The sequence below is a fragment of the Podarcis filfolensis genome, assembly GCF_964270895.1.
Source record: "Podarcis filfolensis genome assembly, chromosome: 2".
Taxonomy (NCBI): domain Eukaryota; kingdom Metazoa; phylum Chordata; class Lepidosauria; order Squamata; family Lacertidae; genus Podarcis; species Podarcis filfolensis.
The window spans coordinates 92,609,378-92,634,156 of record NC_139605.1 but is presented as its reverse complement, the minus strand read 5'-3'; the positions used below and the strand labels follow the sequence as shown (position 1 = coordinate 92,634,156).

Below are 24,779 nucleotides of genomic sequence, written 5' to 3'. Positions count from 1 at the left end.
GGCCCCCGACAACAGTCTTAAAGCATGGTGGATATTTACTGTTGCCTGTCACATCCCTGCCTCCCTCCAAAAGCCCAGGATAGAAGGCTTTGCCGCAAGCCTAATTGCAACAGGGCTAGGGTGGTTTTGGAGGTTAGCTCTCCCCTAGCTAGCTGTGATACATACCCCTGCCGCCACCCCCTGTTGAAAATGTCCCTGCCACAAGTAGACTTGAAATTAACCTCCTTCTTGGCGCTTTGTCCCATTCCCTGCTGCAGTTAGACTCGGAAATTGATTCCAATTAAAGGCTTTGTTCAAGTCTAATTGTAGTGTGAGAGGGAATGAATGTGAGAGGGAGGGAGGGTGGGAGAGAGAGATCTTTCAGGAAGATCGCACCACTTCCATCCTGTTAGGCATGAAAAAAGCGAAAGCATTTTTGTCCAGCCCTAATTGCTGATGGCAGGGGCTAATGCGCAATGTGGTGCCCACAACAATTTATCAAGTTCCCAAATGTGCCCGCTATGTCAAAAGGGTTTGTGGCCTCAGTAAAGGTCTTTAAAGGTAAGCACTAGCATTTTGAATTAAATGATCCATTAGCTACTGACAGCAAGTTTAGATTCCTGAAAAGGGCATCAGCAAAGCTGAACAGAATTAAGCTACTGAAATAACCTAATTCAGGCTGGGCAAAGCAGTAATGTTTAAGCCAACTTGTGATTTATTTACTTTTAAGCTGACAGCTATAAACAATGCTGCCATTTTTAAATGCTAACATGGATTTTGGAATATTGGATTTTTAATTAATCTGACTTTATCGTTGCAGCTTATATGTTCATTCTTCAGTGGCTCAGTGGAGAAAATGTGTTCATGCAATTAAACTTAAAGATTCTATACTCAGTATAGTGTAAGTTGCTATAAAATTAATTTTTTTCCATAATGACATTCACATTTCTGTAATTTAAAATGGAGTTAGCTGAGTAGAAAATAATTACACTAAAAATAGCTTCTATGAAGTGCTGGTTCAGAAATGTTTTTTGTTTTTTTTGAGGGGGGTTTGAAGAAGAGAATGGCACGTTGGAATTGTCAGCAAGAAAACAGAAACTGATGTATTGGTGGCAATCATAAAGCTGTCACTGAGGCTCCTTCTAGGAATGTTTGTAGCTGGGATGTCACACCTACTGAAAGCTAGGAGGGAAAAGTGTGCAAGCAGTCTTTAAGTAATATCGCTGGTTTAGCAGGACAGTCTGTGAGCAGAGATAGATTCACAAAAATCTATCTTCCCACATCACAAGCACAAAATGTTGCTGTGGGAGTCCCCCCCCCCCAAAAAAAAATACTGGTACCTGTTCCAGGGTATGTCCTGTGTGATGCTACATTGCATGAGCATGTAGTTTGGTTTTTGTTTGTTTGTTGATCTCCTTCAGTGGTTTGTACCATAGTGTAAGCTTGGGAGGAAGGCGCTTTTTGTAGTGGCCAAGCGTATTGTCTTACAAAATAGGAAACTCAACAAATCTTCTCCTGCTCTGAAATAGTTGACTGAGGTTCTTTGGGGCTTGGTTAAGAGATAAAACAATTGCTTAAAAGACCATTAATAAATTTGATACAGTATTATGACCATTTCTTCGTATGCTAATTAACATAACAATTTCAGTTGAGTCTCATTTATATGTGAAGTTTAGACAGGTGGCATGCACTGGTTGCCTGTTAGGAGTGGGAGAGGGTGTCAACATAGGATGTGTTTGTTTTTGTGTGTAGTGTTGACAGGGCTTAATGAGCACAACAATCTATTGCTATGGTCAGAGTTTCCTCATAATACACATTTTGCCTTTCTTTCTTTTCTAGACACGTAAAAGGAATAGTATTAGTTGCACTAGCAGATGGAACTTTAGCAATATTTCACAGAGGAGTAGGTAAGCCTTCTATTTATACACCCTAGAAATGTCACATATTTATATGTCTGGTCTACTTCTGAAATGTGGATACATTGCAGACCTTTACAGATCATCTGCTCAGTGGGAAATCTTGTAATTCTTGGGATAATATTGACCAAAAAATGAAGTCCTCTATTATTATTATTATTATTATTATTATTATTATTATTATTATTATTATTATTATTATTTACCACCACCATTATCATCACCATCAATTTATTTATTTATACCCCACCCTTTTCTCTGATGGGACTCCGTGTAGCTTTATTCCATCTCCAAGTAGTATAAAGAGTCATCAAGAATGTTGACTTCCCTCTCTTCCCATTCATCTCTGTTTCCCTTAAAATATGCGGCTTCATTGCGGGCTACATACTTGCAGTCCTTTGGATAGCCTGGTGCTGTTTTCGCTGCTGTCCTGTGCATGAGCAATGGATGGGTAGAGGCTCATTTGCCTGTGTGTAGCATCCTTTTAGGAACTGATGCGCCATAGAGCACGTTGAGGATACCTAAATGTGACGGTATCTCTTGCTTGTTTGTGTTCAAATATATCTGAACTATTGCCTTACATACAAGTCAGTGTGTCATGGTTTCTAAACATTCACTGTTCTGTGGGTGGTATTGCTGTTTTGGGTTTATTTTGCCTATCAGAGCACTTGAATGCCTATAAAGAATACGCCACATAACTTAAATGAGTATTCCTTGAATGTAAGGCATGGGTGTCTGGGCATTTATTCTTTGTCACCCTTCCTGCGTTTGGTGCTACCCAGATGTTTTTGCGCTACAACTTCTATCTGCCACAGTCAGCATGGCTAGCGGTCAGAATTGATGGAAGTTGTGACCTGAAACATCTTAAGGGCACGTTGACAGAGGCTTCTTTATGCCATTATGGATTTTATCTGTTCCCTATAAAGTTATGGATTTGAATAATGGAAAATAAGTGAATAGAAATGTAGTAGTATACATATTTTAGTTATGTACACAAATTAACATTTGCAGACAAGGTTTGCTCATGCCCTTAATAATTTATTCTTCCTCTTCTTCTTCTTCTTCAGATGGGCAATGGGACTTGACAAACTATCACCTTCTAGATTTGGGCCGACCTCACCATTCAATCCGGTGTATGACTGTGGTACACGATAAAGTCTGGTGCGGCTACAGAAACAAAATTTATGTGGTTCAGCCGAAAGCCATGAAAATAGAGGCAAGTTAAAGCAACCATTTAAAATTGGTGAATAATCAGGGAGAACTCATTTAGAAGAAAGGAGGTTAAGTAGGAAATGAGATTATATGGCATAAAGAGAACATCTATGAAGGCCAAGCAAGCAGGATCATAAGTTATACATGACCATAAATATGTGAAAAATCACTGTCAGAAGATAGCCATTAGTAAATATTGCTAATTCAGTAGATTTACCTTTGATCCATTGAAGGACGGCTGGAGGAGATCACAGGGGGCTCACAGGATCAATTTTTTTTAAAAAAGCAGATTTTAGAGCACTGATGCATACTAAACAAAAGAGCCATTGCTGATCCTCCCTTAACAGTGTTACTGAGAGAGGGGGAAAAGATGTGATCTTATTTTATCTTGGTAATGTGTAAACTGGAGGCATTGGAGAAGTATTTTATTATGCGTTCCTTAATTAAACTATAATTCATTTCAGAAATCGTTTGATGCACACCCAAGGAAGGAGAGCCAAGTGAGACAGCTGGCCTGGGTGGGAGATGGAGTGTGGGTATCAATCCGTTTAGATTCCACACTCCGCCTTTATCATGCTCACACTTACCAGCATCTACAAGATGTTGACATCGAACCCTATGTAAGCAAAATGCTAGGTAAGTCAATGGCTTGAATTGGACAAGTCACTTTCTTGTACAAATGAAAAGACATGGATGAATAATGTTGCTTGCTGAACACCCTACAAATTACTGCATAGTGGTGGCATGTAGTTCTATTTGCACTACAAATAGTAGTAAGGTCTTGTGTGTAATTTCCTCTAAGGAAAACGTGAGATGTGAGACCTTCAAGGGCATAACGGGGAGGCACTAAGAAGACCATTGACTACAGTGTCAGCAGAGTTTAAGGTCCTTTATTTTGTCCTTCGAAATGAGAAAACAGTCTCCTTGGGAAAAGAGAAGAATAGGAAATGTTAGGCGCAATTTTTCATGGGGCAAAATAAGTTGAACTTTACTATACAGTGGTACCTCGGGTTAATTATTTAATTCGTTCCAGAGGTCTGTTCTTAACCTGAAACTGTTCTTAACCTGAAGCACCACTTTAGCTAATGGGGCTTCCCGCTGCTGCCGTGTGATTTCTGTTCTCAACCTGAAGCAAAGTTCTTAACCCAAGGTAATATTTCTGGGTTAGCGGAGTCTGTAACCTGAAGCGTATGTAACCAGAGGTACCACTGTACTTTCAACTTTGGGAGTTTCTTCTTCATATCTTTATTTTAATCTTTAAAAGCTCCAGCTAGCTCAGTATTGTTGACACTGGCTGCGGCTCTCCAGTTTTTCAGTGAAGTTCTTTTCCCATCACCACTTCGAGACGTGGGGATTGAACCTGAGATATTTTGCATGCAGAGCATTGTATCTGCCATCGAACTACATGGGGAGGTCCATGGAGCTAAGGAGCTGTTTGGAGATTTAAAGAACCCCAGTCATTCAAAGAGCAAAGAGTTTCCAGAACTTCTCTTTTTGTTTGTTTATAAAACATGGAGTAAAGTTAGGTTTAAAATGGGACATTTCCTGCAGATATGTATCTTTTGGTTTCTAATGAGTGCTGCTGTGTTTGTTTCAGGTACTGGAAAACTGGGATTTTCATTTGTGAGAATCACAGCTCTCATGGTGTCCTGCAATCGGTTGTGGGTTGGGACAGGCAACGGCGTCATTATCTCCATTCCATTAACAGAAAGTAAGTGCAATAAGAAAAGTAGATTAAACAAGAGTGCCACTATTTCAGACCAAATAAACTCTTGCGCTGGCCCGTGTTGGGTGTTCTCCAGCAACTCTGGTAAATTTTCCGATTTCACTCTGGTCCGATTCTGTAGTTTTCAAAGGGATTCTCAGGGACTGGCAGCTTCATATACTAAAACAACATCAAACCTTTTCAGAGATTTGATGGTACTCCTCTGTATTCACAAATGCAAGCAGATGGAGGCGGGCACACTAGGTGTAATGCTAAGTAAGTCCTTGGAAAACACATCAGTTTTTAAATTTAATAGCAGATGAGGGTCTTATCTAGCAACTTTGTGCCTCGCCATCTTCCCGCTGCGTCAGCCACTTCTCCCTCTTCAATAGACCCCACCCAAATGTAATCCTGCTGCTTTCGTCCTTCTGCCCTGTTTGCTCTGGAATTCCTGATAGATTCTGCAGGTGATGACTTTCTCTTCTCTGGCTGCCACAGTCCCAGCCCATAGCTAGAAAAACAGACATTGAGAGAGAACTGCTTCTGTTCTGAGCTTGTAAATGCTAGGGACAACTAGATTAAATTTCTAACTGTTTTCTGGATCTGCCTAAAATGTACACACGATTAAGGAAACTGTTATAAAATACTATTTTGTTTAATACCCAGCCCACATCATTCCATAAATCCTTGCCCAAAAACTCTCTGCTTGGGGCTTCCATTTTTGAATACTTATTTAATCATGTTTAAATAACTGCAGATTTTTCTCTCACTATGCTGAAAATGCACACTTTTCTAGTATAATATTGGTGTAATGCTGGGGTGGACTGTTGTGGGTTGTCATGGTATATTTTGCTAATGATGAATTCTTTCATATCAGTTGCTTTGAACACCACATGCATTGTTTTCCATGCTGTACCATTACATTGATCATCCATTAAATGTCCGGTTTTGCGTTGCAATTATGTGCATTCAATCAACAACAACTACTTTGAATTGTAACAGTTTTTAAAATGGTGAAAATGCTCCCCAAAAACAGCTACATTCACCTTAGGCATTTTTTTAAATAAAATGCAGTTAACTTTTTTTTAGAGGATAGAAAAGAGGAATTGGTGTGTTTTTTTATATATGCTTCTAGGACTAAATAGGCAAGAATATGTAGAGATTGCTGAGCTGGACAGATATCCTTACCACCACCAGTTGTTTTAGCAACAGGTGCTCCCAACTCCATATAAGGTGTTCTAACGATTGTGACGATAATGTTTGTGACATTATCCTTACCACCTAGACAGCATCAGTGGAACTTCAGAGGAATAGGTAAGTATGGGGGTGGTGGAGGGGGAAAAGTCGGGTGATAGCTACCCACCCCCTTACCTAAGACAATGTCCACTGCTTGTTGGCACACAAACTAAAATGTGAGAAACAGAGCTGGTGGATCCTTTTTCCCCCTTTCCTGGAGGAGGAGATGACAGTCTTATTCTTATCAGATTTGATGGTGTCCGTTCTTGAAGAAAAGAGAGAAAGGGGAAACGCAGTTTGCCAATATGTCAGAATATTAAAGGTGCTCCTACTTCCTTTGGCCACTGAAGCTGAAAGAAAGACGTTCATTTATCTTCTTCTGATTGTACCTTCTTGTAGTTAGGAGCTTAGTATATAAAGCTCTTATCAAAAACCAGAACGCAAGTGGTGGGTTCTCATTAATCCTTCTCCTCTGCTGTCACACCTATCCATTTTCCCCTTTCCTCCTTTCTTACTTTAGCTGTAATCCTCCACCAGGGACGTTTACTGGGGCTGAGGGGTAAGTGCTGATCCCAAACAAAAAAAAACAGTTCTGTTTTCTCAGGCTTCTCTAATAGCCACTCTTGAGGCTGTTTCCCATTTCTCTAAAATTTACTCTCCCCTCCCCCCTTGTATGTTCCTAAACCGTTTTTCCACTTGAGGTTACCTGCATTGCAGTTTTTTATGTTTGCTAAATGACCACCAAACCCGCTGAGCAGTTTAGTGTCTTCATCTTTTGTTGCAGCTGAACTTTTCATGCCGGCTTCTTGTTTTTCTTCCAGCACCATTTGTAATATCATAACCTTATAAGTGTCATTAATCCACATCATATTTCTCTTGTTACAAATCACATTTCTTTCCCTCTTCTGATACTGTTACAAGTGGAGATAGTTTTGTGTGTCTAGCATACAAAATCACTTTGTGGAATTGAAACTAAGGACTTAAAATACGCCCCCACTCGTTGCCTCTCTCTCCTTCCCAACTCTTGGCTTTAAGAGATCTAAGAATCATGGTTGCCAAGAAATATTTTCTTTAAAAGGAGAGTTCTGTGGCAGTTTAAAGGCAGGCTAAATTTATTGGGGCAAAAGCCTTTGTGGACATGTCCATTGAAGCCAATGTCACAATAAATGTGTTTGTTTTTAAGGTGCCAAAGAACTTTGGAGTGTTGGTTACAGCAGACTAACAAGACTATCCTCTGGAATTCCCTTCTTGAGCGTCATTTACCTATGTTAGAAGTCTATATTTCACTGATAAGCCCAGTCCGTGGATCCCTGTGGAAAAATCTGACATGCATACTATAGGTTTTGTTTTGTTTGTCTTGCAAAAAGGTACAATTTATGCTAGACTAGCAAACTACTCCCTTTCTTCCCTGAGGTATTTCAAATAACTAAGCATGCTGTCTTATTCCTTTCCAGCTCTGTCTTGAAACAGCATCTTCTTGCCCTTTTGTTTCATTTATCTAAGTTGGCTTTAGCTTCTAGACTGGTAACCGTGCGGTTTCGTGATGAAACCGAACTTTGCCGTATTTGCAGCTGTCCCTTTCAAGTGGGAAACATTTCCTTTCTCTCTCCCTAGCTAACAAAGCAGCAGCAGGTTCTGGCAACCGTCCAGGCAGCGTAATACGTGTATATGGTGACGAAAACAGTGATAAAGTGACACCTGGGACCTTTATACCTTATTGCTCAATGGCGCACGCACAGCTTTGTTTCCATGGGCATCGTGATGCTGTTAAATTCTTCGTTGCAGTACCTGGTAAGTTTTGTGCAGGACTCCTCCGTTCAGTTTTCAGGGGTTTTTTAGAGTTAACGTGCTGGGTGTGACTGTCATGGATGATATTCCACATGGTGCTAGATAAAACGTAGCTCTCCCTCCTGCTCCTCCCTCTTGCAGCTCCCCATGACACTCTTAATCTGCTCCAGAGGAACTTCCAAACGTCTGGAGCAGGTTTTGGCATGGAGGGCGGGGAAGAAAAGAAGGGGAAGTCTCATTGCAGACAATGAAAGTCTGTTGTGCAAACGGGCTGGTGAATGGATGGAAAGACCAGCAAGGAGATGATTACCAGAGTCTAGACAAGAACTGACTAGAGCTTTGTTGGCAAGCTTTTCAGTTCCATCATCTCATGCAGGAGGAAAAAGTATAGTTAGTTGCTTCAACAAAAGATCCAAACTGCTGAACCAATTGTACCAGCAAGGTGCAGTTCAAAGGCCTCGTTAAATCCCAGCCATCAATACTACCCTCAAGTGTTGTTAATATTCAGGGAAAGAGATACCAACTTTGCTGCATCTCTCAGTTTTCACAAGAATGCCATAGTTTTAATTTTAAGTGGGTTACCTATACAGTGCAAACGTTAAGCAATGTGTCACTACTCAGAAATATTTATTTATGAAAGGCACTTAATAACTAGCATATCTAAGCGGAGCGCATAGAAATAAACCATACAGAGAGTAAAACAATTAAAAGTCGTCATAAAACTGAATGCTACCTTAATTTTTTGCTGTCCCAATGTTTACAATTTCTTTTCATGCTTCGTGAGAGATGACAATAGTTTAGCAAAGATGTTTAAGATTATCTAGGCAAGAAGGTCAAACACACTTAGTAGTGAAGCAGGGAGTGACAGTCATTAAGGTTTTTTTTGTAATACGACGAGAAGGGTTTTTCTTTTTATTTGGGGGGGAGGGAACTGTTTGCCAGCATCTGCTTAATCACTTCAGGAAACTTACTTGTCAAACTACAGTACTCCATAAATCATAATGTTGTTGATGCTTTCCCCCCCAACATTAGGTCAGGTTATTTGTCCACAGACAGGAGGAGGCCCAGAGCCACCCAGTGATAAAGCTGCCGTATCTGCGCAGGAATCCAACAGCCAGGCTCCCTTAAAATCCATGTTGGTGATAAGTGGAGGAGAAGGGTACATTGACTTCAGGATGGGTAAGACCCTTTTATTAACTTAGAACAATTCAATAAAATGCTAGAAGATATGACCACTTCTTTCCACCCCGACTGAACTATAAGTAGATTTGAGGATGGTTTGATTTCAGAAGGTTTCCCAAAACTCCCTAAACAACATTTCTGTATTGTTGATGAACTTGTATCAGTGACAATTTAGACAGGCCAGATTATACAAAGCAATGGATTGGAAATGGAAAATATTCTTGCGGCCTGATGGGCCATCAAATATCCTCAACAAGCGGCAGGTACTACTCACCTCATCTCTGGCTGTGTCTCAAATTGCAACCAGTTCACTCTGTCCCATAAAACTCTATGGAAGTCATTGATAACTAATCCCATCACTGTGCCTCCCCTGTTTTCCACTTAATCCCACTCTGGGTTCCTAGTTTTGATAGCAATGCGGCGATGAAGGTATGAACCTGATGCACCTTTCCATAGTTTATAGCTAGTAAACCCTTTTTTAAAAAATCCCATTTATTCAAGCCTGTGATTATCAGACCATTTGATTTCCCCCTCCCCCTTTTCATAAATCAGATTGTACTGAATTATACAAATTATTCCAATTTTGTTCCTAGTAATTCTGGTATAGGGATGCAGGTGGTGCTGTGGGTTAAACCACAGAGCCTAGGACTTGCCGATCAGAAGGTCGGAGGTTCGAATCCCTGTGACGGGGTGAGCTCTCGTTGCTCGGTCCCTGCTCCTGCCAACCTAGCAGTTCGAAAGCACGTCAAAGTGCAAGTAGATAAATAGGTGTCGCTCTGGCAGGAGGCAAACGGCGTTTCCATGTGCTGCTCTGGTTCGCCAGAAGCGGCTTAGTCATGCTGGCCACATGACCCGGAAGCTGTACATCGGCTCCCTTGGCCAATAAAGTGAGATGAGCGCCACAACCCCAGAGTTGGCCACGACTGGACCTAATGGTCAGGGGTCGCTTTACCTTTACCTAATTCTGGTATGCTGCTTCTTCCAGAAGCCCTCGTTGCAGATTAATGCCAGGAGACTACAAAAGAGTTTAGATTTTACTCTGTCACTGTTTTATGCTGGTTTTCATATATGTGTCATTTGTTTATTGTTGGGAGCCACTTGGAGTTGCTTCTCAAATGTGTCTAGCAAGTTTAATAAATCGGTTTCGCTTCCAAGTGGGTTTCGCTCGGGCCACCAGGTCCCACCCCTGCCTCAGCATGGTGCGGGGTAGCATCCCGCGTCATGCTGAGGGTGTCCCGGCTATGCCATTTGCCAGGTGACCAATCAGGACGCTGTGGGGGCATGGCCGGGGCCAATTTAAATCGCGGCGCAACTCTGGAATCATGCGTAAGGGTATTCTGTTAAAGGAATCCAGGGGTGTGGATCTTGTCCGAAGCTCAGGGAGGGGCTAGGGCCATGCCACGACCCCAGCAGGAACCCAGGGGGGCTCGAGTCGACCCACATTGGCGGGGCTCCCCCTACCGGTGGTTTACCCTTCCAGACTTCCTGCAAGGCGGGCAGGAGTCAGATATAGTCTGTGGATGCCAGTGCCTAAGCTCACATTCTGTAACCAATAAAGTTGCAGCCTAAATTTTGCCCATTAACACTAACCTAAATTCTGTGTCCTTGTGTCTTTATTCTCCTGGGGGTGGCTTGGGGGGGTCTTGAAGTGCAAATAATAATGAGAAGAGAAACCAATGTGTGTTAGGGGCAGGCTACTGCTGTATTCTTTAAGAGCTCTCTGATTCTTAAACTTTAGCAGTACCATTGCAGACATGGAGGGCAGCAGATGGCAATGGGATATATGTGTGCCATTATGTGCATACATACCATAATCTGCAACATGGTGTATTTTAGTAATATTTCTGTTTTCATTGAGTTCAGGCAACAGCTGTTTTTCCTTTGGACTCAAATTTCTAATGGGCTACTGCAGCCTTTCTTTGTATCCCCTGGAATCGCCTCTTCACATAAAATGTTCTGCCTTCCTTCCCAGGTGATGAAGTTGGTGAATCAGAAATCCTTGGAGAGGCACTACAACTAGAGCCTTCTGTAGCCAAAGCTGAGAGGAGCCACCTGATAGTGTGGCAGGTTATGTGCGGCAGTGAATAAGCCCCTCCCTCGGAAAGCGGCTTGAGACTGCAAAAGCTTTTGCATGTCTTTTGTTTTCATTTTATTTCTGTGGAACCTGTTTCACTACATTTGAGCATTTCTTTGCCATTTGACTTTATATCACATACCTCTCAAACCTTAACAATACAAGAAATTTGCTTGTGCTGTTTTACTGCATCAGTGTTACGTAGCAAGAACAAATTCGTTTCCCCAGACAAATGCTGTACAGTAATTAGGTCTCCCAAATGCCCCACTGCAATAGAATTCAATTTACTTTATGGTGTCACTTTTACGACAAATTTAGTCGAAGCATCTTGAATTCATCTACACATTTGAGTAAAACAGCAAAGTTATTTCCGGTGTACTGTTTCAAAAATATCAGATGAATTATATCCAAGTGTCATTCTGTGCATTCGGTGAGGATTAAAACAAGATGTAAGTTCTTTATTTTTTCACTTCTAAATCCTACCAAGCTTGTTTGCCCTGATGTATTGAATGTGCTTTGCTCATATCAAGATCCATGGGCTGATAACATAGAAGTTTCTTGTTTAATTGCCAGTAGCACTAAAGATGAAAAGTACTGCCCTTAATAATGAGAATTGTGGTATTTTATGGGGAGAATCCTTTCCTAGTTTCCCTATGTACTTGGGACGTAATCAAGCTGTTCCCATCTTGATTAATCTCAAAGGACATTCTTAGAATTATTTGCAGCCTGATTGTATGTTCCTTGGGCAGAGGATAGGTCTCCTTTGCACACCTATCATCTTGGATCCCAGCTGGTCAGGTTCATGATACGTGACGTAAACAGACTCAAACAGGGAGCAAATTAGCTGAGAGCTTTTAACTACTCAAGTGAAAAATCACCCCTAAATTGGTTCCAGATGCATTGTTGTTCATAGTCCATTTAACTATGTATGTGAAATTTTATGCAGCGAGTTGCCGATCACTTGCAATGGTGTGGTCACTTACATTAATGGGACAGAATCACTGTAAATGGTCTGGGAGTCTACCCCCGAGTCCGAGGAAACAAAAATAACTCCATCCAACTCATTCTGTTTTACTACAAGCTTTGGAAAGCGTGATCTCCTTTGCTACAGATTTCCCCAGTTGAATGCTATCCTTTTAATTCCTTAAAAGGTGTAGCAGCTTCCTAATATTTCATTTCTTGGAAAGTATGAATTAAAATATTAATGTTCATCTGGTACCTGCCAAGAGTCTGTGGCTATTCCCATTAGATGGGAGCAGATTTTAGTGACAGAATGGAAGATTTTCAAAAGCGTTTCAAATAAAAAAAAGGAACAGTCTTGAAAAACTGCCTAAACATTTTTATGCAATAGGAGCAGTTTGTGATCTGTCAAGGAAACATGTATTTATATATAATATATATATACACACACACATTAATTTTTTAAAAATCATGTTAAGCTGAGATCTATTGTGTAAATATTTATTTAGGCAGCTTTTTAAAAAAAGAAATGAGCGTCTTACCTGATTAAAAAAATTAGTAAAACAACATTCAGGTCTATTGGTTATAGATTTATATGTATAAATACTTTTTAAGCACCATATTTTGTACACAACAGATAAGTTCTGGTAAGTATGTATTTAGACCATGAAATGTGTGGTTAAAATTTATTGAATGTCTAATATCTTTGGTAATAGAATTTTTTCCTCCAATATGCCAAAAGCGATAAGTGATCACAATTTACTCAACATTTTCAAATGGCTAAACTGTGTTTAGAAAATTTGAGAAAAAGAACCCTGATCTAAAAACCTTATGGAAGATCCAGAAACGCATGTAGCTTTTTCACTTCTTTGTTTTCCAGAATGCTCTCACATGCATAAATACATCACACTCATTTGTGTTGCAAATCCAGCACTTATCCAACACTGGAGAGAATACAATTCAATTTGGAGAGGATGTTCAGAGGGGGAAAAGGCCTTTTGCTGCAAGTGTCTAACTTGGCACAGAGAACTGTATCAAGACACACATTTTGGCTTTTATACTACCCACTCCTAGCTGTTTGTACAGCATGTAATATTGTGTGTCCAAATGAAATGCTCACTAATTCTTCACAGTTTCACGAGTCCATCAACTTTAAATCCTGCACTCTTGTGGGCACCTCTGTAATCCTTTCATGGTATGATTTCTTGGAAAGTATTCTCCAGATCTTTTATGGGTGGCTCAATCGCTACATTCACATTCTTGGAAAAACATACTTATTTTCCATTTTAGTGTGGTGCTTTCCTTAATTTTTTTTTTTTTAATTAATGAGCTATTTCTCCGAAGTGCTTCACTGCTGTCAGACAATAGATGCACCTGGGTAGCATTTTTAATAGCTTGCCAGTTGTAGTGAGTAAACTGAGCCATTCTGTTCTCATCGAGTCAAGTGCTATTCACAGCAGAGGAGTCAACGGTCCAGCAGAGACTTCAGCACTATTTTTCAGTGCAAGTGAGAGATTGGCACATGTTCTCTTTCCCTTGTTCATTTTTAAATGTATCCCTTGTCATAAAGAATAGCAGGTTTAGATGGTGGGCGTCACCACCATTCACTAAGATTTAAACACTCCCTGTTCCAGCGCACTTTTTAAACGATAGGTGGTAAAGCTCACTAAATTTCATGCATCAAATGATTGCCTAAAAGAATAAATAATCTGTTTTGAGAATGTCTTATGTATCACGTACTCATAGTTCTAAAATCAGGAGTTGGAATGAATCTCTTGATAGTTAACAGTTTGTTAATAGTTTGAGAGAGCATTTCACGCACAAAAATATGCAGCACATGATTTGTCTGAATAGATGTGTCTTGCATGGTAAAAGGTAAAATGAAATCTATATATCCTGCCATACTGTTCATTTCTTTGTAAGGTCTTCCTGCGTTGGATCAGTTAGAACTGGCAGAGTGTAGACACTTTATCATAGGCTGCCTTAGTAACTACAAAATGTTTTTATAATCTAATATGCTAACTGTTCTAATGAACATGGTGTCTTGAAGATAATGTGTAACTGAATATTTATTTCCATGTGAGTATTATGAAAGTTACCAAAGGACTGAAACTGACTTGGCACTCTTGCAGTTGACCCTGTGCATAAAGGATCTTATAAAGATCCTAAATTTGTAAAAATGACACAGAGTGGAAAAAACACATTTCTTTGTGGATGCTAACTTTATTTTCCTAACAGGGTTATGCCATATTGTAACAACCTATGTTGCACCTCAAAACTTTGTTCTATCCACTAAATATTTTTCCTACCCTCTAACAATTTCTTTGCTGCACATTTCTCAATCTTTTAAACATGTTTTAACACATTTTATGGTCTTTAATTTTTCTGAAAATGTTGTCTAGACACTTTATGCTGAATTTTAATTGCCTCTGTAACCTTGAGATGGATACTGCAGCATTAAAATTGCTGTCTGTTTAAAACTTGAGGCTTCTTTCTGTGAGCCAGAAAGCTCATATAGCAGTGAAGTTATTTCAGTATTTATTATTGAATCCTTGGGGGTTCAGAATGTAACTTTGTACATGAAATATATATAAATATGTATATGAAACACATCCTTGCTTTAGTGTCTTTCTTACACCCCTGTGATGAGTGCAGGTTATAATAATTAAGGATTTATTCCATCTTGTCAGAAATAGCTTTTTGCAAGAGTAATGCAAAGATGACCACAGATTGATTTTTATGCTGTCATGTATTCAGCATGTATTTGTGTGGTTAAGGAAATGTAGGTGATTACACCTATGCAACCCCATACTTTACCTGACCAAATTGGCCATGGTAACAGCCACTTAACAACAATAATGAAAAGACAAAACTCCAAATGTCATTTTGTAAGCACCCATTGATTCATATTGTTGAAGTATGTAATGTCTTCATGTCATTGGGTAGAAGAGATGCATGAAGAAAGGAGGACTCAAGGCACCCTTTGTAACAACGACAACAACGACAACAACAACAACAATTTATTATTTATACCCCGCCCATCTGGCTGGGTTTCCACAGCCACTTTGGGCGGCTTCCAACAGAATATTAAAATACAATAGTCTATTAAACATTAAAAGCTTCCCTAAACAGTGCTTTCTAGCAGGTACCTTGCACCCCCATTAACTGTATGTAATGAGGATATCATGTGGCTAACCTAAAAGCCTTATATATCAATCTCTTATCTCATAGGATTCCTCTTAGATAACAGTTGTATCAGCCATTTTATTTTTGTTCTTACATTTACCATCTTTCCCTCGAGGATTTCTACCCACCTTATTCTCACAAGAAACCTATTCCATAGGCAAAGCTGAGAGAGAGTGATTTGCCCTGGTGAATTTTGTAGCTGAGCAGAGATGTGAAACCAGTTCTTCATAGTCCAAGTCTAACAACTCTATCCCAGTTTACACACACTGGTTTACCATGAATACACCAATCTGGGCTCCCTTGCTCCTCCTCACTAGATGCACAAAAGAAACAGCAACCCCTGATTTAGTATTATGTCTGAACCAGAGATTGTGGATTTTGGGGGAGCAAACAAACCATGGCTTTGGATCAGACATAGTGCTAAGCCAGGGATTACTTTCTGCAACTAGTGGGAAGGAGCAAAGTGGTTAAGATCAGCAGGTATGTGGTAAAAATGTAGATGTGCAAACCAAGCTCAGTCTTATTATCACCTAGACTTGCAATTTAAAACCCTGGATTTACTTTCCTCATATTTTGAGAGAGATGCAACAAGAGGAATGTGTATGGGGTCCCAGCATTCTGGTCTAGTGATCTGTGGATTATAATTAACGGTATTCAACTGACAGGTAAAAGGAGTATTGTACTTCAAAACCAGAGTTCATCCTTTTGAGTGCTAGGAAGTGTTCTGTGGGGTAACCATTACAAAGATTAATCTGAAGACGATTATGGTGCTGTTCTGCCATCACTTCACTAGAAAAATCTGCATAGACTACAGATCATACTCTATTCTCGGGTGATACCATAAATTTATGGCACCCCATGCTTTGCCCCAGTGATGTCCAAAAGTAGTGATTGGCCACTGGGTCGTAGATCAATCTTTTGAGTGTCAGCATTTGAGAATAGGATTCCCAGCAGAATACTTTGTGTTCAGATTACCAAAGGTTAAACTTTACCCTCCCAAGGAAAATTTGTGTTTCTAGTAATGTTTTTTTTTTTAAGTGTTAACTTCCAAAGTTCAAAGAGGACAGTTAGTATAATTAGGTTTTGTCAGTTCCCAGCAAAGTATTTCCATATCTGGCGGAAATTCCCTTAGTTTGTTACATGGGGACTTCTGTCAGAGAAATCCAGTTTGCAGTTTTAAAAACTCAGTTCCACCATTCATTATCTTTGCTTCTCCCCAACATCATTTCTCTTCATTAAATAGATGGCCCTCACATGCCAAAAATTAGCTGATGAATCATAGCCTGAGCATGAGTAGGATTTCCCTCATGACTCCAGCTGGGATGGAAAAGTTGGGCGTTACTTTTTTCTGTCCATGTTGCCAAACTGCTCAACTTGGCAGTTAAGCCAGTTTGCATGATGGGCTGTTGGAGTCTCTGAAGTGAAAATATAAATCAGCTTATTAAGGTCAAGAGGAGAATGGGAGACTATGAATGAGGTCTGATTTGCCTCTTATACCAAAGTCTCTTTACAAAAGTAAAAGTTTCTGCTTCTGTGTTTGGCATCACCTGTTACACAAGAGCTTTATTTTGATTTTTAACAAGCAGTTCAAATGTTGGACATTGAAATATATATTTTCTGGAAGGTTATAAGGAAAAGTAAGTCATTTCCTGCAAACCAGATGTTTCTGTTTCTTTGGGCTTGCAGTACCTTAGTGGCCCCCAAAAAGGGATGCAGAGGTGTGAAGACAGAGGGCCGAACCTAATGGGACATGCAGTCATACGCCTCTATTTTTAAACCAAAGCAGCCTCTGGAAGCTGTGAGCTTGAACAGAGGAAGGGAACAGACAGAGAGAGAGATGGCTGCTTAATCCTGTCCCTCATTCTTTCCATTTAAGATCCCTCTCACTCTTCTCAACTGCTTTTCTGCCTGCAGTATACACACACACACACATGTGTGCCTATATATATATATATTTCCCTTCACGGGAGAAAAAACGAATTAAAGGATTATTTTGGCCAGAAAAAAATGGCTTAAGATAAAAGGGTTAAGGAGTCGCTTCTCTCCTTCCACCCCCATTTCTCTGTTCAAGCTCAGGCTTCCCCCATGCTGCTTTTGGTTTAAAAATAAAGTTGAAAGATAAACCCGATGTACCTCTGTCACTCCTTATCTTGGCTTGCCCTTGAACAAATCAGGAAGCAGTCGCAAGTTATTTGTGGTTTCAGCATGACTCTTCACCCATCTAAGTGGTGTTCTCCCTCCTATGGCAGACAGCCTGATAGGTTGTTGGCATTTCTCACATTGCAAAGCCGCCCTCCCCAGCCCCTTATGGGCGCTATTGTAATCTGAGACACGAGTTGGAGTGGGGGAAGGGACCTAAACAGCATTGTGTATCTTATTGGTAATATGCCTAGAAAACAGTCAACTATGGCTGCTGCAGCATCAGTTACCTCAGGCTGCAGATTAAGGAGTTTGGTACTATCCCATCTGCCTCAGACTACGGCCTAGCCTGTTTGTGAAGCATTATAGCATTTATTTACTGTATTCTAAAAAAATAAATTTTCTAAATGACTTAGGGTCACCCCCCCCAAAAAAGAAAGTCGCAGATTTTAAATAAAAGACACGGGGGGGGGGAAGGATTGGGAACTGGAGAGCCTGAAGAGGGAGAGGGGGAAATAGCCTAGTCTCAGTTTCCTCTGGGCCCACAGGTCTTTATTATTTAACAGATACAACCTGTTTGAGGTTGAGTGACAAGATGAAGCTGCCACTGCTTCTCAGATAGTTGTTAAAGGAGACTGTGTGGGGCAAACAGGAGCTGCTCTTCCAGGACTTGAGGTAAAAGAGTAGGAAGGTAAGGACAGAAATACTTTAAGGTTGCTTTTTAGAAAGGTGTCAGGATGTTCAAAGCTGAGGAGCAAACCTGGAACCAAGCCAGGGCCATAGACTCTGATTTCTGAAGTATTTTAGAAGTCAAAGCCCACAAAGTGCAGTGTCTTTACCACAGTGCCTTCTAAAATAAATGGGTAGCTTTGGGAGACTCTCTCCTCTTAAGGATTAGTCCAAAATTTTGTTTCCTGTTGTTGCCAATTTCACTCATTTTTACCACCGACGACTAAGTTGCTCTGGAAAATGTCTTCAAAGGCATTGACCACAGCCACACTTTTTGGTAAATAAGCTAGGTTTGTCCTGAGAAACTGGACTGCTCTGTTCAGTGTATTCAACTTATTTCCAGAGCTGTTTGCAGGATGGAGGAGTGGATTTTAATACCAAGAGCTGCCACCATTTTGTGGCTAAATGTTCTGTGACATCTGTATAACAGGCTGAAATCCATGTGAAGCTTCTCTTGGGATAGCAAGTGTGGTGATATGTTTTAGCTGTTTGATTTCCACCTGAATTGTAGCTGTGGTTATGTAATAAAAATACAGCATTTTTCAGCAAGCCAGTCCTGTTATTATTTCGGGGTGGGTGGGACAGAGGATTATGGCAGGAGTATTTTGACTCTTAGCACTGATCAGTGAAAGTGTGGTAGCTTCCACCATTTGGTTACACAGGCTCCTAAAACAGGCCATTTTAATAAACCACTTAGAGGTTCTTGCAGCCAAGCGGTATATACATTTTATTAAATACATAAATATTGTTGAAGGAGAGGCTTCATTTGTAAAGAAGCTGAGGAATGTAGGAAGTATCTCGCAGCCAGATAGTTTTAAAATGGCTTTTGTAGATACTGTGAGGAGATAAAGGAGGCAGGATAAGTGAGTGGAGGTTTTGGGAGACATGGAACAAGATATGGGTGGGTAGGAATTAGACTGAGTACATAGACACATCATACTCCATTCTTTAGGATTTGTGACTGCAAAATCCTATCCGTGCTTCAGCTTTTTGTCAAATGGATACATGTGCAAATAAATTGTTATGGACTCTCATTTGGCATATCTGTAAATGCCATTCATGTTGACTACTGGACTATTCAGAACAGGTAAGTAGGTTCTTTATACTCAAGACCCTGCAAACCTTGTAATAGGCCCAGGCCAGATGGGAGATGTAGGCCCCATTTCAATAATCTTTACCAGTGTTCCCCCTTAGCATCTACTAGGGCAGACCCTCCAAGTGTCCCTATTTTCCAGGGGTGTCCCTGATTTAGAGAAGCTGTCCCAGTTTCTAATTTGATCCCAGAATGTCCCACTTTTCCTTAGGATGTCCCTATTTTCATATGAGAAAGTTGGAGGGTATGGAGTTATGCAACCCCTGAGCCGTCTGAAGGCAATCCTGTATAGGGAAGTTTTTGTTTTAATGTTTAATGTTTTATTGTGTTTTTTATGTATGTTAGAAGCTGCCCAGAGTGGTTGGGGCAACCCAGTAAGATGTGTGGGGTATAAATAATAAAATTATCATTATGGAACGGGATGTCCCTATTTCCACTGGAGAAATGTTGGAGGGTATACCAGGGAGTCTTGGAGTAGGCCCCCTCAAAATCATAGGCCCATGTCAATTGGCACTCCTGCCCCCCCAAAAAAAATTCTGGCCCATTTATACCATTACTGAAAGCAACTCAGTTTTTCTCAGGGTGCTCGCAGACCACAACACAGGCAGGTTTGAGGAGATTTCACACAATTTCTGTGAGCTTTATCACAACAAAACTTGAATTGGGGGGGGGGTGGTCTTGTAATTGTAACCCAATGAAAGTGTTTAGATTGAGGAGGCTAAAACTATTAATTGACATTCAAGAGGCCATGGGTAGAATTCAGTGTAGCATTAGGTGGGTAATGAGGTCTGCTCACAAAACTGGACTCCTCACCCCTTGCACCCCCTAAACTTGCTCTGAGTGTTCCTCCAGTTTCCCAGAGCATGTTTAGGGGGCGCGGAGGGCAAGAGTTCTGAGGTATTTCTGAGACATCTACCAAGATCAAGTAATTCTGGCTTTATTAAATTAACCTTGTGAACGTTATTTATTTAGAACCATTAATAAACTGCTTAATATTTAAAACACCTCCAAGTGGTAAATAATAGAAAAACAAAACAAATACAACGTAAACCAATAAAACAGCAGCAGAAAAACATGTAAGAGCATATAAAAGCAAAAAAAATCAAAACAAAATCAAGGGACTCAGACAGGTTCCAGTCTTATGGGTCTAGGAATATATATTCTTTAGAAATTATGTTCAAATGCATTTATCAAACTACTAGCAAGGGGAGCCTTGGCTACAAAGATCAGCAGTCATAAAATAGGTGAAGATTCCATCTGCCTAAAATACATATTGAAGATTTAGACCACTACAATTATTGTCATTCCTGCTGAACACAAGATGGCACTATTGCATTTTCCTACACAACATTCAATATTAATTTCCTTCTCTGCTAATCTTCCTAATTCATGTTCTCTCTCTTCATACCAGTTTGAAAAGACATGAGTATATATATTGGTTTACACAATGCCTGGAAATAACACAGTGGTGAGAGGCTGAAATAAACATGTTTATCTTTTAGCTGGATCACCTATTCTAAAGAAAACTGGTATGCATGAATGGCAAAAGCAATAAAAGGACTGTCAGTAATTAAAAGGACACTTAGTTTGAAACCCTGCCTCATTCAATTATCTGGAGCAATCCTCTTATCCATTATGGAAAAATCAAAACACAACGTTATTACATAAGAGCATAGTATATTACAACACACAGTGTCCTGGTATGCAACCTCAAGCCTTGTTTGTGTACATATATAGTTCCCATGTTCCCTGAAGGCTGCTGTGGTTTCCTATGTCATTTCATTTGAGGGAGAGAATGGTTCTGCGTATCCAAACTGATAATTAGTGGTATGACATAAGAGATACATGTATAAAGGCTGCCTGTTCTTTCCTATTTCTTGCCCTGAAACATTTGAGGATGATTTGGCTGCTCAGGAAGTAGCAAGAACTTCCTGAGTGCATTCTCTATCGGGCGAATTAAATGTTCTGGCCTTTTTAGTTTTACAGGGATTATGAACCTCTGGCACTGCAGATATTGTTGGATTCCAGCTCCCATCAGCCCCAGCCATCAAGGACAATAGTCATAGGAATGATGGGAGTCTGAAAAGTCCTAATCCCAAAAGGTTACGCAAGGGACTTTGTGTTGAAGTTTGTAAAATTATGAATGATGAAAGGTGAAGTGCAGGGAATGGGATCTCTCTCTTGCAGTACTGGAACTTTAATGTCTGGAATTTACTACCTCAAAATGTGATTATGGCTCATGGTGGCTGGTGTGCATTGTGACTAGTAGGCAGAAGGTGGGAAAACCAACGGTAGCTGCAGCCAGAGCCAATGACAGGCAGTGCCAACTCATTCTAGTTTTGTCCCCATCCACTTCCTTGCTGAGCTCTACAAAGGCAACACTGAGTGCCACCCTCTGCACTGGTTATATGTAAGAAGGCAGGCAAGTCGGGGTTGGCTGAGGTTGGTTGGGCAATGTCCCATGTGCTCAAATGGACCAGCCTCCCAGCTTACTTTATTTTTTAATAAAGAGATTAGACAAAAGCACTAGGAATGGTGTCTCTCAATGGTATGTTAATCATGGCAGCTAAATGGAACCTCGGTGTGCAGAGACGGCATATTTCTGAGTAGCAGGTGCTGACAATAAACAATAGGGAAGGCTATCATCTTTGTGCCCTGCTTGTGTGTGCTCAGAGCTTATCTGTCTGGCTGATCTTGGAACAGACTGAATAGATGGATAGTTCGTCTGATCCAGCAGTGCCATTCTTATTCATCTGTAGTCAGGCACAAGCTTATACAGCCTTGTCTGCTTGAGTGGTTGCCATCCCAAGCTTGGAACATACTGCATATTTGTTTAGCCAATGAGCAGGACCCAAGCGTGCCTATGGTGTGGTCCAAGAACAAGCACTTCAGGAGAAGCATAAGCTTATCATTGTATCATTCCCCCTTCATGTAGCACTTGAAAGAGGGAACAGGTGGTCTCCCTAAGCTTACCTGGCTGTTAGACCTATGGCAGCAAAATGCATATCTGGGGCCCTCTTGTTACACTTGCTGTCAATAGGCTGGCTGTTCGATTTTGGCATCTCATGAATGTGCTTTTCACCATACGACATGCATTCCAGGGCAAAGGGACGAACCTGGGATTTCTAGATAAACAGTATTTAAAAAAAAAACCCCACAAAGAGCCAAAAATGTCAGAAATAAGGGATGCTCGTTATAAACTATTAAAAATGTGCATTTCACATACTTTCATTTCGTTTTTTGCACGTTTGTTTTAAAAAGCAAGGTGATGCATCACAGTTATTAAAAAAAAATTTGCCCCCCCCCTTCCCCAAAGTAAGAATATAATTGCAGGCCTGAACTGCCACTTACAGTGTCATATCCTATCTTCATATAATGGAGGAGTAAGTGAGAGTAACGTGCTTGATTAATTTATTAGTATTTTTGATCGACTGAAAAAACCATCGGTAATTGGGCAGCAAATTTAATTATCAATTAAAATTTGTGTGGTCAATTACAATAATTTTGTAGGTAGGTTGCAGCCCTACTCCCCCCCCCCCCAACCATGTGGTCCAGGAAACAAACAGTCCCTGGATCTCTACCTCAAACAGAGAGAGGGAATCTGATGTTCTCTGGATGTTGTTTGGAATACAACTCTCACCACACATGATCATTGGCCATGCTGAGTAGGCCTGATGGGAGTTGGAGTGCAATATTATTTGCAGGACCATAAGTACCTTATCCCTGACCTGGAACCATCCAGCCCCCCTGTGTTTTCCAGAGAGGAAAAGATTAGCCAGTGAACACAACAGCCTGCTCATGCTATTCATTTTAAAAACCATTTAACTCTTGTCTCAGCCACGAAACTCTAGGAACTGTGATTCTGTTAAAGAGTTAGAACTCCTTTCACCTCCACAAAACTACTCTTCCAAGCAGGGCTGGCCCACCCATGAGGTGGGGTGAAGCAGCCACCCCAGATGGCAGAAACACAAGAGGTGGTGCCCCCAGAAGTGGCTGCCCACCCTGTTGCCGCCACTGAAGCAACACAGGTATGGGAGGTTTCAGCAGCGGCAGAGTGGTCTGCCATTGGCCTCCCCTGCCCCTAGGGGCAGAGAGACACCAGAGGCAAAGCTCTGCAGAACGCCTCCCCTCCTGCTAAGATAGCAAGGGAAGGTGTTATACTGTCCAGCTTTGCTGCTGGTGGGAAGGGAGATTCGGAAAGGGCTGCTCCTTAAGGAGATCTTCCTCCCACCCCAGCCTAATGGGGAGAAGAGGCTTTGCAAGCAGTGGCATTGCAACCTTTTATGGCACCCGGGGTCAGAAAATCTACCACGTCAGGCCAGGTATGTGCTTATGGGGTACAGAGGGTTCACAGAGCCTGCACACCAGCTCAGCCCTGGCCACCAGAGCCGAGCCCTGTGTGTGTGTGTGTGTGATTTTGAGTGGGAAAACAGCTAGTAGGGAAAGAGTTGAGAATCTCTTCTGAAACTTTTTTTTAAAAAAACTGTTGGAATAATGTTTATAGGATTTAGACTCAAGGGATATATAGATAGTTCAGCGCTGATGGTAAGAGGTGGTTTGTTTATTTTTCATTCTCCTTTTCAGGCCATAAAATAATAAAACGTTAAGAAGTTCTGCACCTGTAGGTCTTTTCCATGCTGAAAGGTATGTGGCTCTCCAGAGCAAGTGGAACATAGCAATTGCTGGCAATTTTGCCTTTTTCTTGGTTGGAACTTGCCCTGTTCTTACAGTGACTATTTGTAGACAAAAAGGGGTCTATGCTAAAAGTGGCAGCTCTAGAAAAAGTGTATCTCAGATTTTAATTCTCTGGCCGGATTCCCAGACTCCACATCTGCTTTTCACTTCTACCTTTCAGTATTCAGAGGCCGGGAGCTCATGCTGAGAGAATGCAGAATCAGCAGCCCAGTGGTTGTTAAATGGGTGAAAGAGTGAGGACTTACCCAGATGAGCAGTGAGTGCATCCTCTAAATACATTTTTTGGGCCTTTGTCTTTGCAAGTCCCTTATTTAAAGCTAACAGTACAATATCCAAATAATGTATGGTTGTGGATGGGGAGAGGTGAGGGGAGGACATTGCTTTTTTCTCTCCTGTTATAAATAGGATTAGATACATACTATTGCATTGGAAATGTTCTTGCAAATATATAAATTTGTGTGTGTGTGTGTGTGTGTGTGTGTGTATACGTGTATACCCATAAAGATGTGGTGGATAGTGCTACACACATAAAATTGGTTGTAGTGAATGAATGCATCTGTTATCCCTGGTCCCGGCAACCACATGCAGAAATAAGTGAGTGAATAAGAAGAACCTAAAAGGAGCTCTGCTGGACTAGATCAATGGCTCATCATGTCCCAACACCCAGTGTCCCACATTGCTCAACTGTTGCCTATAGGAAGATCCACAAACACAGCAAGAAAGCAACGGCCCTTTCCCCTTATTGTTCCCTGGGGCAAATGCTATTCAGAGGCATGCTGCCTCTGGTCCTGGGGCCTTATCCATCACAAACGTCTCTAATCCCCCTTTACAGTTCTCTAAATTAATCTAAACAGATTCCAGCAGCAAGTTCTATAAACTCACTGG

At 40.9% G+C, this 24,779-nt stretch overlaps 1 protein-coding gene and 1 long non-coding RNA gene across 7 annotated transcripts in view; one reads left to right on the top strand and one right to left on the bottom strand.

Moving 5' to 3' along the window:
* Positions 1–14,664, top strand: part of SPAG9 (sperm associated antigen 9) — an 81,958-nt gene extending 67,294 nt beyond the window's left edge. For 4 of the 6 annotated variants that reach the window (XM_083598081.1, XM_083598080.1, XM_083598085.1 and 1 more), the window contains 9 exons: positions 800–880; positions 1,819–1,886; positions 2,963–3,111; positions 3,572–3,743; positions 4,705–4,818; positions 6,569–6,607; positions 7,663–7,839; positions 8,869–9,015; positions 10,991–14,664. In XM_083598081.1, the coding sequence (XP_083454207.1) occupies positions 800–880; positions 1,819–1,886; positions 2,963–3,111; positions 3,572–3,743; positions 4,705–4,818; positions 6,569–6,607; positions 7,663–7,839; positions 8,869–9,015; positions 10,991–11,106 (1,063 nt within the window). In that variant the 3' untranslated portion in view covers positions 11,107–14,664. The remainder of the gene's footprint in view (positions 1–799; positions 881–1,818; positions 1,887–2,962; positions 3,112–3,571; positions 3,744–4,704; positions 4,819–6,568; positions 6,608–7,662; positions 7,840–8,868; positions 9,016–10,990) is intronic. The other 2 variants (XM_083598083.1, XM_083598082.1) reach the window with 1 other exon arrangement.
* LOC310755467 lies at positions 14,307–17,468 on the bottom strand. The gene is made up of 2 exons (XR_014544378.1): positions 17,372–17,468; positions 14,307–16,653 (listed from the first exon to the last, which is right to left on the bottom strand). It is a non-coding gene; the product is annotated as an uncharacterized lncRNA (long non-coding RNA).
* Between the last annotated feature and the right edge of the window lie 7,311 nt (positions 17,469–24,779).